Raw genomic sequence first — 15,860 nt, forward strand, 5'->3', positions numbered from 1 at the left:
CAGCACTTTCTTTAGTGCGTGCATACAAAGTACTTTTAAAATTTGGACAAAGTCTATCAATTTACTACTCCATTAATTCCTACAATGACCTATCGATACTCTAGGTACGACAACATGCAATTTCTGAATATTCTGATGCTAGGAATTAAATTTGCAAAAGCTTCATGCTGTATACACATAAAACCAAATTACACATCTCAAGTTATATTTTACTTTAAGTAAGGACACACCTTATTCTTTCTTGTGCAGCTATGTCACCAGGCAGTAAAGAACACAAGATTCAGGTGATGAGAGAGAACAAGAGAAAAGCCTGGTTCAGTATATTAAGCCCTCTATTGAATGTAGCTCCAGGTCTCGTTCTAGGGAATAAAAAACAAAGTAAATTGTATTTTCATGGCCTTTGCCATCACCACGTATAAAGACATTTGCAAATTAAAGTGTGCTGATGAAAGCACACTGCTTCATTAAAGAAGCAAATTACATCTTTAATAGAAACAGCATCTACTCAAAACCTTATGCTTCATGACCTTAAGAATGGCAAAATGGCAATGATGATTACACCAATTCTTGAAATGCATACAGCCACTTACTGAACTACACCTAAGGACTCAGCAACATCATATAAATACAAGAAAAATCCTTGATTCCCAAATACTTCCTCTTTCAGGTATAAATTAGAGAAATCACACCAGTTCACTGACCAGTGACAACCTACAAAGTAAGTACACATAACCAGTGAAATTCTCAAACTGAAGACAAGGGTTTATGAACCACTCAGATGAAGTGACTGCATCTGCCACACACTGTGTCTCTGAGCTAAGGTTAAACAAAAGTACCAAAGCAGCTTTCCAACTGAGTCAGGGCTTTGTAAGATCTAAAAGCCTCCTTTCTGGGAGCTGAACAAATGAGATTTTATTACCTCATGGGAAAAAATGTTAGAGAGGAATGCTGACTTCAACACAGGGGAAGAGGTACCTCTGCTAGGACATGTTTGTTGTACAAATTAATTCCTCAGGAAAATTTTTCAAATTCAGCGGAATTCTTGACCTTCCTGTTTTAGCTCTGATAACATTCTTCTATGCTTTCAAAGCAAAACAGAAAGTTCACAGCCTCAAAACTGCTGATAACACTCTGTTGCTCAACTTCAGTAGTTTGGTGCCTTTATTGGATAATGTATTTCTCCTTAATTTATGTGCCCTTCATCCATCTTTTCTAATGAAACAGCTGCTAAATATTTATTTCTTTCTATCAAAAATTTTTAACACTGTGGTTTCTGTTCAACAAGGTAGTATCAGTTTTTCATGGTAGATGTTAACATTTTACAACCTTTACCTCTTGCTTACCTCCTAGCCTCTTTTGGGTAAGAACCAATCTATCCATAACATAAAACCATCTCAGAAATTACAACAGAAAATATTTCCCCTTAAAAACTTCCATCAGGCATATATTATGAAAAAATATTTAAAGGACGTGTTGTGAAATCAAAATTCAAAGAGCACAATAGATTGTAGAAGAAAATAAGGAATGTGTTTAATTGCATGGTGGTAGTGTCAAGACTTTCTATGCAGAAATAAAGGTAACCTTATTTCCAAAATCACAATGAAACACAATCTATAATCTTTGGGCTTCATATAATCTATAGGGCTTCATATTAAATCTCAAAACTGAGTAAGGAAGGCAGGTATCAAATACTTTATAATGCAAAAGCTTAAAAAATAGCCTCTGAAAAGAATTAAAAGAACTGTTTAAAATAATACGCCTTGGATAAAATATTATTCAGTTAAAATAAAATTAAATTTACAGCCTCATATGCAGATTGCTTAAGAATTCAGTATCGTCTCTGAAGAGATGCTGGTGTAACAGAGTTCAAATATACAGGATTTCTAGCTCCTGCTGCATTAAGAGACAGAAGCATTTTAGCTTAGTAGAGCACCAAGCCAGCCATTATTAATGAAGGTGTCTAATGGGCTGGGACTTAGCCATGCATGAAAATGCAACAACAGATACTTCTGTGCTCCACGAGAGCTAATTTTGCAGGACCATCATCACATGACATTTAACTGTTTAAAAGTAAGCTGGTAGTTAACTCGCACAGTTGATCCCTCTGCAGTTCTGCACAGCGTTGCACTAAAGATTTTTATCAGAGAAGATTTTCATTACATAACCACAGTGCAATATCTTTTGTTTCCTTACTGATTTCAGAAGATTTAATAAGCAGTTTATTTAATTCCTGTACAGTAGACGCGTGACTAGCTGATAACATATCCCCTAATTCTGTTCGTTTTCTTCCTTAGAGGCTGTTCACTTCACAAGGCATTATATTACTTGGCAAAGAAGTCCTCCAAATATGACACTGATGTTTTGCTGTCATTTACTGGCTCTAAACTCAAATAATACGTTCATGTAATACAATGCTTCATCTTCAGGGAACTGGACTGAGAAATATGTCCAAGTGAAGGAAACCTTGGAAGTGAAAATCCCTGTAAGATGATACTGTAGAAAGACAAAAGTGGGGAAGTGACAAATTAAGTGCAGAATACGGTCCTAAGAGATGGTGACATCCTGGTTTTTCAGGTGATCATGTTGAAGCGTGTATTGCACATAGGTCTAGTTTTACAAACCAGTCCATTGTGCAGGAAGGGACGCAATGCAAAGATCTCAGGAAGACAGAAGCATAAAGTGCCCCAAACCTTCTGCTGGCTGACCACAGGACCAGCGATACTGACACCAAAGTATGTTAAGTAAGCTTTGTTTTTTTTCCCATTGTTAGGAAAGACCAGATGGAACATTGTCATTTTACCCTTTATGGTGCAACAAGGTATGGGAATTTTTAAATTTTCAAGACTTCAGAAGTCTCATTCAGCAGCTTTAAAAGAATTGACGGAGGAGCTGAGAATTATCAGCACTTAACATTGAACAAATTCTGTAATCCTTAGGGATGCATTGGTAAAACAGGGCAGAAACAAAGAGGTATGTCACGTTGGTAAATTTTACACAGGATCAGAGTCAGCATTAAAACTACAGAATTTCACACCAGCTCCAAGGGGCAGAAGAGTGGCTGATGGTAATGAGACAATAATCAGGGCGAAAAAGGACACCTCCTTTTAAATAACACCAACCCACGTGTCTGATGGAAACTCACTCTTGTCAAGCTAGTTAGCAAGATGACTAACCAAAACTAACCATTGCCTAAAGCTATGGGGAATTACTGCGGCATTTTCCTTTGCACTTGGGTGACACTCAGGCAAAAAAAAAAAAAAGTGGGAAAAAAAAAAAGAGTGTAACAGCAGATCAATAGAGCATATACCAAATATAGTAAACTGGGACTTACAGTCTACTTGAGTCATCCTCAGTGAGATTCCACTGGAATTTTTCTTTGGTCAAATACTGTTTACTTAAAAAAAAAAAAAAGGAAAAAAAAAAAAGAGAAGCAGTTTTGTTCATTTTTAGAAAATAAGCTAGGGCACACTAAATCATGGAGTATTTAGATTAGGCAAGAAACTGGGCTGTTGAGGCCACATATTTACCTCAAGTGCATCAATATAGGTCTATTTTGCAAGACAGAGAACCTCCAAGTCTTTGGGCTGTAACAAATTTTATATGAACTCTTAAATGTAGAACATGTAAATAGCCTAACAGCATTATAATAAAAATTCTGCAATTATATGATCAATTTCTATAAACAGGCCAAGAAACCCTCCCTTACTTCCATTAGCTTTCGACCACTCTTGTTTCAGAGCTGTGTTAATGGACACTGCCAATCCCCACACGTGGGACTCAGCGATGCTCTGTCCCGGCAGCTGCGGCGCACGTGGCACAAACACGGCTGATGTTACTTAACGTGTCCCTCTGAAAACACCATCCACACTGCGCAGCCACCTCCGCTGGCACCCAAGCTGGCCTCTTCTTCCTAGGCACTGTTCTGATAGACTAGAGCACAGAGGGTTTTTTGCCAGCGGATCCAAAACCTTACAAACGCTTTTCTCTCACGTGAATTTCACGCATTTCCTAAATTTGTTAATTTTTTTAAACACTAGATTAGTAACTGCAAATCTATGTTATCTTCTCATCACATCAGTATATCAGAGGAATGTGTTTTCCAGCACAGCTATCACGAAGAGACAAATCTGGTAAAAAATACAAAGTTTAACTTGCCCCATCTGTGCCTTTTTGTCACTGTTACTATTCACTATCAACTAGTTTAATAACTACTTACTATGAAAATATTTAAGGAGCATTATAGGATGAATTTGAATGTGTGATTGCCCAACTTTCTTGAAATATGAATTTTCAGCAAACAAAAAGAACCTAAAATGAACTATCACAAAGGAAAAAAATTTTTTTTAAACATAAGGAATTCTTACTGAGCTATTGAATTTCTTAATTAAGGCTGAGACAGTTAAAAGCTGACAAAAACAATGTATTTCTATTTATGCACTAGAAAGCAATCAGATAATTAACAGACACACACACAGAGTCACAAAAAAACCCAAGACATGCTTAAGGGGAGGCCAAATTATTTTATTTAATTTTTTAGTGACCAATTAGATTTTTGGCAGAAAGCTCTGCTCTTTCCTTTTTTTATTTATTTTTTTTTAAAGAAATCAGCAGTGCTCAAATCAATGGGTTGGAATTTTACTCAAATTCCAGTTAATTTTGAAAACAAACAGATGAACAGAATTCCAGATAGTTTCCAGAGCAGAGAGCAAAACTTCACATTTGTATGAAAATTACATGTTTTTACTTAATTGGGAGACAGAATGTAAAACTATTGTCAGTAGTGCACGAATAAAACATTCACATTTGATCTGGAACCTTAAAATCAGAAAGCTGTACTCTCCTTCCAAAATTTTCATTACCTTGTGCAAAGCAAGTCAAGTCTTCATGTGTCAAACACACACGTAAAATTGTCCATATTTTATATACAAGACATCTACCAATCAGGCAGTGCAAAATACATCCTTTCATAACAAAACTAAAATGTACCTCTCAAAGTATGAACAAGAATATACACATAATACATGATGTACACTATTTACACAACCATAAAAAATATAATACAAGGATTTTTTTTTTTTTATGTGTTTATAAGACTTGACAGTCTTTTGCAATTTTTTTTGCAACAAGGCATGTTCTAAGCTTCCCGGATGGAGTTTTCTTTGCCAATTACTCAAGAGATCTTGGGAACTATGCTTGAACTTTTAGGAGAGTTTTCAAATGGACTGCCATCAACTCCCTGTTTTGGTCAGAAGGTTCAGCTGTGCCACCCACCCAGTGGCTGGGAGGCTTTGGAAGGACACTGGGAGATGGTGGGTCACTGAACTTTGCCCCAGCATAATTTTCTTTTTGGTTCACTTCATTTAGGGCAATAGGTTTCTTGGACTTGGCATTTCTGAAGTTCTCTGTGTTTTTAAGTGGCTTTTTCTCCTGCTTCTGAATTATTTCCGTCGACACAGAATCCTGCCAAAAGTTCTCTATCTTTTTCGCCGAGGCGATCTTCGTCAGCGGCGCATTACACTTACTCTTCTGCCTGTTAATCTTTGGTTGTTCACATAGGTGTAAGCTGTGAACGGGCTGGCCGTAGGGGACGGCCGCCTTCTCTGTCTTTCCCATCTTGTTCTTTAAAAACTGCGCAAACAAAGAAGAGTCACGTCAACCACGACCCTTCTTCTTCGCGATCCCTCATCGGCCCAGACACGGAGCGAGGCGCCGGGGGCCGCCTCAAGCAGGGGAGAGGGTATCGAGCCGCCCCCTCCCCGCCGTCCCTGCGCTTCTCCCACCGCTCCGCTGGCACGGGCGGGCTGAGGGCGCGGAGCCCCCCCCGGCCGCCATGGGGCGCTGCGCGCCGCGCACGTCCCACCTCGCGCGCGGGGCGGGAGGGGCGGGGCTGGCGCACAGCCAGCGCCAGGGCTAAATCCGGCTTGTTGCTGGGGCGCAGCGGCGCGCGCCCATTGGTGGGCGCCGGGCAGCCAATCGCCGCCCGCGGATCCGCTCTCGGCCCCGCCTCACCCCGTCCGAGCGTAACGGAAACTCTGCCGCTCCCTCCGCCCCCCCCTCACCGCGCTGAGGGGGCGCCCTGCGAGCTCCCCCCCCCCCGCGACCACCCTGAGGGACGCGGAATGGCCTCTCGGCTCACCGAGCGCCGGGGGGAGGCTGAGGGGGGACGGAAAAGTGGGGAGAAGTAGCGCAGCCCTGTATTTACCTCCTTCCTGAGGGGGTTGCCGGGCGCGGGTCTCGAGGGGGCGGGCGCGGGGGGCTCCTCCGGTGGGGGGTCCGTCACCAGGTCGGTTCCCAGCGGGGTCCTTCTCCCCAGCCCGGCGCGGTGCTGCTGGTACTGCTGGTAGCGGCTGGGCAGGAGCCCCGCGGGGCCCGGCCGGATCTTCCCCTTCCTCCGCCGCACCCTCTTCAGCGCGGGGCGGGCGCTGCCCCCTGGGCCCGCAAGGCAGCAGCTGGGTTGGTTCTCGCAGTTGCTGTCCCCGCGCCTGAGGCGCTGGAGCAGGGCGGAGGGCGGCAATCGACGCGGGTCTTCGGTACCTGCCGAGATCCGAGCCAGGAAAGGCGGCGGCGCCGTGGTGGTGACCATGGTTGGACGTGGGTACCCAGAGTTGTGCCGGGGAGAGGGGGTCGAGCCCAGACGGGGACGAGCAGGTCGGGTCGCTGGGGAGTGTCTACCCAGGCTTTGTGAAGGGCTGAGGAGGTGGTGGCGCAAGCAGAGCCGCCGCTAGGATAACATGGCGGGGGAGTGAGGGGAGCCGCCAGCAGCGCCCCGGTGTTGTTACCCGGGCAGGGCCCGCCCCCTTCCGCCTCCGCGCCAACCGCCGCGCGCGGACGGCTCGAGCACCGCCCATCTCCGCCGCGCGCCGCCAATTGCGGTGGAGCGGCGGCCTCTCCGCCTCCGCCTCGGCCAATCGGAAACGACACAAACACTCGAGGCCACGCCCCCTCCCGCGGTCCGGCCAATCACGAACGGGTAGGGCCAGCGGGCCTGCCCTAGTCTCCGAGTCACGGGCCCGCAGTGCGCGGCGGGCGGGCGCTGCTCCTCCGGCCAATCGGGCGCCGCGCAAACAGCCTCGGCCTCGCCCCCGCGCGCCCCGCAGCCAATCGGGAGGGACGTAAACAGGCGGCGGCGCGCCCCCGGTGGGCGGAGGAAGCAGGTGGGCACGCGTCGCCCGCCATGGAGGAGTCGGGCTCGGCGGCCGGGCCGCCGGAGGGGCGGGGGCGGGACGAACGGAGCCTAGAGGCGCTCAGCCTGGCTGCCGGCGGCGGGGCGGCGGTGGCAGCGGCGCGGCAGCTGCCAGAGGGGCGGCGGGCGACGCTGGCGAGCGCCCTGGAGCTGGAGGGGACGGTGCTGCGGGAGGGGCGCCTCACCCAGTTCGTAGCCAACAACCTGGAGCGGCGGATCCGGCTGAGCGGCGCCCCGCGGGGCGAGCCCTCGACGGGGGGCGGCGGGTCGTCCATTCCCGCCATCGACCCCGGGGCGCTGCAGGACGTGGTGGCCCTGGCCGGGCAGGTGGCGGCGCAGGTGGACGATCTGCTGCGGAACGTGCACTGCGGGCTGCAGGCGCTGACGGCGCTCAGCGTCGGCTGCATCCAGACTTACCGCGACGGCGTGGAGAGCCTGGGCGAGGCGGCCGACCTCAGCATCCGCGCCATGTACGCGCTGGTGGCGCGCTGCGAGGAGTTGGACCGCGCCATGCAGCCCGTGCCCGCCCTGGCCAAGCGCATCCGCGACATGAAGGGAACCCTGGAGCGGCTGGAGGGGCTCTGCAAGTAGCTGCTCCCGCCGGCGGCGGGACGCTGCGCGGAGCAGCTGGGGTTGGATGGAGAAGCGCGGCCTCGCCGCCGCCCCCGCCCTGCCGGCAGCGCTGTGGGTCCCGGCCGGGCAGGGGCTCGCCCTGCCCCGGGCCGCCGGGGCCCTGGGGATGCTGCTCCCCCTCCCGCGGCCCCACCTCGCACGGCCCTCAGTCCCCGGCCGCACGTCCCGCCCGCTCCCCCTGTGCGTGACCGGCCGCAGCAGCGGCCTCATGGCTGCTGTTAGTCTGGAGGAAGCGAAATTTTTGCGACCGATAAAGGAAAGGGTCCCAGTTGAAATCGTGGGGTGAATGGTAGATGGTGCTTTTTACCTTCAGCTCCATTAAAGAATTTGGATTCCACATGCCTTATGCTTTCTATTTATTGAGGGCTAGGAAAAAGCGAATCGATCTTAATTCAAAGTAGCTGTAAATACTCTTTTTTTTTCAACCAGATTCGAAATTGTTGTGAATACTTGCTTGATGCTTACAGACAAACGTGCTTATTTGTACTTGACTTGGTGCCTGACAACTCACTTCTGCTGTTGCAGCAAATAAACACGCAGAATGCTGCTGTTTCCTACAGGACACAGTTGTAAGAGAAGATAAGAGGAAATTTAATATATTCATAACAAAGACATTTGCTTTCCGAGAATAATATAAAATCCATGGAATAAATGAGATTCATATCCATATGCAATGTTCTAAATAAAAGCCTTCAGATAAAATGTGCTTTATTTCTATTAGTCTCTGAAGTTTTCAGAGTGTAAAAGTTTAAATGGCATCACTGTGAAATGATGCTATGATTTTATAGTTTGCTTTTTTTTTGTTGTTTCTTTTCTTTCCAATTGGGAAAATATCTACTGAATTACATGAGGAACATCACACGAATATGTGATGACATTATGTGGGTGTATGACTGACAAAGAATGGGTACTCTGGGATAATTTATTTGTGTCACTTAAAATTTTTGTATATGCATGAAGGTGTGCAGAAGTGATTTTGCTGTATCAGTGTTTCCTTTGAGACCTGATAGTACCCGAATTCTCTGCTCACTATGGTTTCTATGCAACAAGCCTCTTAGGTGATGCTCTTAGCAATCCATTTAGGTCACAAATGCCCCTGTAACAAGATTTCAGCAGAGAAACGATCACTGTGATCTTACGTATGTGTAATGGTGCTTTTGGTGACTAGCAGCTCCTAAAAAACCTCCGAGAGAAGGTAGCCAAAAATACTATTCAAGTCCTGTAACTTTGGTTGAAGAGCAGATAGGTTTATGATAGGCAGAGCTGGTACCCCACCGTGATCTCATTAAAAACACCAAGTGAAGCATGGACACCGTGATACCCTGTGCTTCTGCACATAGACAATACTGAATTGTAACAAAATAATGCTACCTTGGTTTGCATAATGCCAGTCTCTGGCCTTTTTTGGGCTCTTTGGCATGGCCATGCCTTTTCCTCTGCAGCACAGAGGTGTGTTTCATGTGTGGCCAAGTTAGCACTCTCTGGTACTGTCTGCTGGGGAATAGCTGTGGCTCCAGAGGGGGAGCAGAGTCCTAACAAAAGTTAGGGGAGAGAAAAAGAACTTAACTGCCTTGTCTATGAGCCTAGAAGACACTAAAGATTTCTTAACTCCACAGCAACAGCTTTACTCTTAGTAGTTTTGGGGTGTTGTTCTTGGGAAAGTCTGAACTTGTCTTATCATGGAGATGCAGTAGCTTTGCTAAGTATGTTTTGTATATGTCAAGAGTGAAGACCAAAGGTTGATCTTGCTCAACTTCTGAGTACTGTTGAAATGTACAGGAAAGACCTGCAACCTTATTCATATAGCCACATATGTACAGCTACGCTTTATTCATGCAAGCTGAGGTGAAGCCTTTAAACCAATGCTCTTGTTTTTCGATAGCATTTTATTTGTAGTCACCCACGTTCAATGCTAATTCCCTGCTAAAATGGTCAAGTCTGTAGAATAAAATTATTACTTTTATGTTTTTAATTGTAAGTGATTAGTTGTTGTTGAAGTGTTTCACTTCTTTATTACTGCATTCCTTATTTGGTAAAATAATTTGAAAGCTAATTTAAACTCTGCTCCTGCATCTACACAGAGGCCCTTTAATGTGATTGCAGAGCCAGTTTCAGTCTAGGTCCTCGGGGAGTAATTTCTGACAGTGATGTCATTCATGTGATGAAAAAGGAATGGCTGACTAGTGAATTGCAAGCATGAAGAAAGCGGTAATTACATTGTTGGGGTTTGTTTTTTAATATTTGTCTGAACACATCAGCTTGTTTGAAGGGCAGATTTAACTGAGCTTGGTGAAGTGACTCCTGTTCCCAGGTGTCTGCCTTGTACGTTTGCCATCCCTGGGGCAGGCATGGCTGAAGTGCTGTCAGCCTGTTCTGTGCCACCACAATCCATACTGATATGTAACTGCATAGCTGCTATGGTTTCCAGACCCCCTGGAAACCATACTGACCTCTGTTGCTGCAGGAATGGTGATACTTGCCAGCATCTATCAGTGCAGCTCTGGTGCCAGCCTTTCCCTTGATGTCCTGTGTGAACTGCTTGTGAGCTATGTGCAGCTCTGTAGCCTCCAAGGAGGTTTGTCCTTCTGCAGTCACAGACTTCTGTACTGCCCTTTGATCCTAGTCCAGGCTTTCTTGTGCATGTTCTGTGTTAATTCTAGTATTTTCCAGCTTTTGGATGCTGAAAGCTTTCAGGTTCTTTTAGCCTTTTTTGCTTAACCTCGCAGTGAGGACTGTAAAACCATGTTTGGGTTTTCCAAGACCTTCAAATGCGTTTGCATATATTTTCTTGCTTAGTCACGCAGGTTTGTTTTCCTTTCCTCATTAGCTGTCAAGTGAACTTTCATTGAAACAAGGTGGGCAAGGTCAAAAAAGAAAATTAACAAAATAAAATGACGTGCAGAGCACTAAGCAAAGCTGGATGCAGAATTCTCTGCTCTGAGAACCACCAGTGACTCTTAGGAAATAGCTAAATTTGATAATTTTTCTTCAAGTGTAAGATCTGACTGTGGAAATTATTTTTCTGATGAAGGTGTGGTTGGTTCTGCTTCATTAAGATCATTTTTAGCCTTCTGTTCTTTTCTGGGGTTTTGTATTCCCAAACTTGTGAGGTCCTTATTCCCTGACTCCAAGCCAGTTCCATATCCATGCTATTTACGAGAGCTTTACCAGATAAAACCTTAATTACAGCTGAAAAAAATTACAGCCAGTCACCCAAAGCATGAACCAACATTTCACCTTTAAGGCTTTTTTTTCAGTGTAACTTAATTGCATCAGGTGTTCAGTAAGTCAGTACATCAGCTTTGTGTGTGTCTTGCTGCCAGCCAGACACTAAAATACACAAGACTTTTGGCTGCAATGTCCAGCTTTATGATGGTACTTACTCTCATTAGTAAGCTCTTGACTGAGTTACCGGTATGAGGAACAGCATGTGAGTTGAATCCAAGAGCAAACCTCTTAGCATTACAGATGCAACTCTTTTGAAATGGTTTAAAATAGTGTGGTTTTACTGCCAGAAGACAAACAATTTCAAAGCTTCCAAATTATCCACAGCTTTCCAGAGGAGTAAGATCAGTTCTAGCAAACTGTGTTAGCCAAAACTGAAAAGTCTGTTAAGAGAAAGATCTCTTGCAATAGGTGTCATCCAACATAAGACAGGTTCTGGCTGTCAGATGCCACACTACCTTGTCCTGACCAATGCTGGTATGTGCACATGAAAAGAACAACTTTTAAAGAACCCCAGATCATGTTTATGTTGCTGTCACGATTTGCGTATTGCTAGGAAATTACTTGGAGAAAAGAACATTCCTATAAAAATAATAAACGAGTCCAGTTAGTACAGTGGAGCCTCTACTTCTGGCCCCACTCTGGCCCCATCCTGGAACCTCCTGCCATGCATAGAAGAGAGAGAGATTCATGACATTTCTGTTTTAGAAAGCTTAGTGCAGTTACTGCAGCAGATGCAGGAACTGAAACTGATTTGGTTTTCATGTTTGCTGCTCCAGCTTGGTGCCTGGGGAAAGCTTTTGTCATTGTTGTTCTCTGTTGTTCAAAGCTCAAGAATCAGAGATGTGATCAATGGACTTGGGCCCGGAGCTTCCACCTTAACCGTTCAAGATCCTTGTGCTCCCTGTTACAACAGCAGTAGCATTACACTCTTACCTTGTAACAGGAAAAATGATAAAGAATCAAACTTTCAAACCTCCCTGCAGTTCTCTTCTACTTCCACTATTTATACACATTAGAAGCCATGCAAAAACCAAACAAAAAACCATAACCCTCTCCCCCCCCCAACTATTTATTGATACTCTTCCCAAATCTGAGAGGATGTGAATAGATTGGCCATTTCATAATAATAGTTATTGGCTGTCAAGGATAACATGCTTGAGATGGCTTTCATAGTAGTGTTGAGTCCCTATAAGACTTAAAGAGAACCTGAATTTAAAGAAAATAAAATACTACATTTTTATTATATTATTGATAGGGTTGGAGATGGGATAGTCTATGCAACACTTGCACAACTGGCATCTGTTGTTTGCCATTAGGGTTGGACTGTCACATACATCAGTCAGGATGCAGCAGCACTCATTAACTGGGAGAGCAGAAAAGCAGAGTTAAAACTGTCTTGATTATTTTCCTAGATTACAGCTAGAAAGTGCTGTCACTGTAATTGTTTCCAGAGTGAGTTAACATTGTTGTGATTAATTAGTATGAAGTACCTTTGTTGACAGTAGATTTATATTAGAAAAGGCTAATAATTTATATCAGCATTTTTATGAATGCTAGTTAGAGAAGTAAGAATCCTATAATTTTATCCAACACTGTATTTCTTGTCTCAGTGTGACCAAGGATGGTTTTTCCTTGCTTTCTTTATAGACAGTGCTGGAAAAATTCTCACCACTGATCTTACTTGTAAAACAGAAACATGCCCTGTGAGTTTTTAGGAAGGGTTTTGTTAAGGACAGCTTCCTTGTCTGGAAGTATATGTAAATTAAGGGAAAAAAATTCCACAAACTTGCCAGACAACCATTCCTAATTTCTCAGCAGTATATTAATCCTAAGTATCTGTTTTGTCACTGGGATTGTTTCACTACACTCAGCAACAGAAAATTCAAAAAATCCCAGGTTGAAATCTTAGATTTTTTAAAAATGAGCTTTCTTTCAATGGCTTAATATCAGGCGTGGTGTTTACCAGCCATTTTCACTCTAATGAAATCTTTCTTGTCTGAACTTGAGCTGATGCCACTCAAGGAAATGCTAACCTGAAAATAAATGCCCTTAAAATCAAAGCATCATTTGACTTTGTTCCTCTTTCTGTGTTAACTGCATACGCAATTTGTTTACTCATTGCATTTTTTTTCCCAGGCTGGGACTTTCCAGTGACGTGTCCTCAGCTGGAAGGAGAGGGGAGTTTCTCACCACTGAGCAGCATTGTGATTTTCCATTTCCCAAAACTCTTCCTGCATGCCATTTATAGTTGATGCTACTGATCCAGTTTGGTTTTGTTTCCCTCTTTAAAGAAAGAGATGTGCAACTAAAAGCCTTTCATCTTTCCTGCTCTGATGCCATCAGGTTTCTTTTGTCTGCTGAGAGCAACTGGAAAGTTACAACAGCGTCCCTCCCATTTGCCATTTTTGACAGCCACCAGCTGTAGCACTTTTCTTCTGGCAAAACCTTGTTCTGGACCTCATCAGTTCTCAGTGCTATTCTTTGATCCCACTTACCTTCCGTCTTCAGTTGCATGACTTACTGCATTGGTGTTATCATACTACCAAAGGCACCAGCCTTCTTATTTAGCTCAGTTATGTCCTTGTTTAGCTGCCCTTGTTGTTTTTCATTCCTGTTCTGCCTCAGACTCAAAATGGTTATCTGTAGGTCGTGGCAAAGGCTGGTTTCTGACGCCTACTTGACCTGTTCTCTTCTGATGTCATCCATTCCTTTATCCTTTAAAATATCACAGTGAATTACCTTATGCTTTCTTTTTCTGTAACTTCCTTGCTGGTGTCTTCTGCAATGCTTCTTGTATCCAGGATAGCCACCACCAATTGTCTTGTTTTAAAATCAACCCTCAGGCATCGGCAAGTCAGAAACTACACAGATAGCAGATTATTATACTAAATAGGAGGCATCACAGAAAAATTAAATATTTCTAACAGAAGAGAGCTAGGTCTCATTATTTGATTCTGATCTGTTTTCATAATATGCCAACAAATGCAAATAAAAATGAACAAACTACTTGCAAAATAATACTGTGAATAACTGTGAATGCTGTGATGTATCTGGTAAACGGGAAGATCAATCACCTGCTGCTTACGTAGGCTCCTGGGAACAGGGTTACAGAATACCAAATAGCATGTGACACGGTGAGGTGATGCAATACATGCAAGGCCTCAAAGCAAACTATGTTGTTTTTCTTTTTAATCATAGAAAGATTAAGTAAATGCTGTAGTAAGACTACTGCTAAATGAAATTCTGGTCTCCCTGCCTTCTTCTTGGCATGCATGCACACAGGGCTCTTGCTGCCTTTATGAAGAGCTGCATGTATTTCGTGGAAGTTACAAAACAAAATGTGATCTGTTATATTTATTACTTGCAACAAACCTTGGAAAGGAATAGCGGTAAAGAAGGACAGGATGGATAGCATGGAATGTTAGGAGTACAGGATGTGCCAAAGCAGTTATTTTCTTTTGTTCACTAAGTTTCATATGTACATACTTTAGTATGGCAAATAAATTCCTTTTTAACAAGATCATTCTTCCTGTCAGTGCTGCTCAGACAATGGACAAATGCAAGTCATGACCAAAGGACTAATTCTACATAAGTGTTAAAACATCTGTTTTGAAAAAAAAATTAACGTTGGACTGTACTGGGTTGAACAGCTGTAAAAAGTTAAGCTTAGGAGTTGTTAAAATTCAGGTTTTAATATTGATCAACTAGGCAGTTCGTAGTAAGTATGTACAGTCTTTTCATTAAAATACATATCAGCAACAATTGCAAAGACTTCAGTCCAACCAAGCACTAGGGTTTGTTTTTTACACTTTAACTATATTGTAGGTGAGGTAACTGATTTGGACATTCAGCAGAGTAGGAGTCATAGAACATGTTAATATAAACCCCTATGTGTTAATATAAACCAGAAAAATTGTGTAACTTGTTGATGACTATGGGAATTTATGTAGCACTGTATTTTTCTTCGCAGCATTCATTCATCAGTTTTTACGGGTTGTGAAATCACATGCCCATACTCTTTGTCCTTGATTATTTATGAGCTTGGCTTCAAGACAGGGATGAACACTTTGTCTCAATAGTTCAGTTTAGCTAACAGACAAAACAACACTGGGACAAAACTATATTTGTTTCTTTACCAATCTGTGAGACTTTTAAGTATCTTGCTGATAGCCATTTGCATAATACTTTGGAAATAAACGTTTCCTGGGTTTAACATAAGCAATCAACTTCGTGTTACACAACCTACGGTCAGCAGCACGACTTGTCACTGCTGCCTGTTAGATAGCTTATCTTAAGAGCACGTATCACTTCTGGAAAAGGGCAGCTGGATGATGCAGACACTGGGGAGTCATATCAAATGGTTTCTCTGTGACACAGTTTTATGTGTTAGGGCTTTTTTTTTTTTTTTTCTACTCCCTTTTCAGTTCTTATCTGTTCCTTCAGGGAATCCCACTACAGAGCCCTTTTTTCCATTCCCAGCTTTCCTTCCTGGTTAGTGGATCCTTTTTTCTAGGTTGCACTGCTGCTCTAAACAACTTCTAAGAAAGTAAATTAACAAATATACTTTGTGCATACATGGTGTTGGCACAGCCAGTGTGCTAGTAGGCTGAAATACTTGTATTTTGGAAACCTATTAATAGCAGGCATGGTTGAAAGTGAGTTCTTACTGCAGCAGAAGAGCTTTTGTGAGTAACTGCAGAAGCTCCATGCCTTTAGGGCAGAAAAAGATCAGCAATCCCACAGGTCGATCTGCAAGCCTGGCTCCAGGTTGCTTCTCTAGAAGAAGAAAGAATAAATTGGCCAGGTGATAGGTTGA

General features: G+C 43.8%; 2 protein-coding genes across 2 annotated transcripts; one reads left to right on the forward strand and one right to left on the reverse strand.

Annotated features, from left to right (window-relative positions):
- Nucleotides 1-4,571: 4,571 nt before the first annotated feature.
- PNRC1 (proline rich nuclear receptor coactivator 1) lies at nucleotides 4,572-6,811 on the reverse strand. Its single transcript, XM_032682895.1, has 2 exons — nucleotides 6,203-6,811; nucleotides 4,572-5,628 (listed from the first exon to the last, which is right to left on the reverse strand). Exons 1-2 carry the CDS (start codon nucleotides 6,581-6,583, stop codon nucleotides 5,188-5,190), a joined length of 822 nt encoding a protein of 273 aa, XP_032538786.1. The 5' UTR covers nucleotides 6,584-6,811; the 3' UTR covers nucleotides 4,572-5,187.
- BORCS6 (BLOC-1 related complex subunit 6) lies at nucleotides 6,582-9,788 on the forward strand. Its single transcript, XM_032682237.1, is given in 5 exon segments — nucleotides 6,582-6,595; nucleotides 6,688-6,766; nucleotides 6,768-6,962; nucleotides 6,964-7,040; nucleotides 7,042-9,788. Coding segments are annotated over 5 exon segments (1,098 nt in total). The 3' UTR covers nucleotides 7,775-9,788.
- The last annotated feature ends 6,072 nt before the right edge of the window (nucleotides 9,789-15,860 follow it).

Source organism: Chiroxiphia lanceolata, chromosome 3 (genome assembly GCF_009829145.1).
Source record: "Chiroxiphia lanceolata isolate bChiLan1 chromosome 3, bChiLan1.pri, whole genome shotgun sequence".
NCBI lineage: Eukaryota > Metazoa > Chordata > Aves > Passeriformes > Pipridae > Chiroxiphia > Chiroxiphia lanceolata.

What these genes read in the sequence shown, in the direction of transcription:
- PNRC1 (XM_032682895.1), bottom strand. Translation starts at nt 6,583, where the DNA reads ATGGTCACCACCACGGCGCCGCCGCCTTTCCTGGCTCGGATCTCGGCA. An exon ending in GCAACCCCCTCAGGAAGGAG is followed by an intron (nt 5,629 to 6,202) that starts GTAAATACAGGG and finishes TTGTTTGCGCAG; the next exon opens with TTTTTAAAGAACAAGATGGG.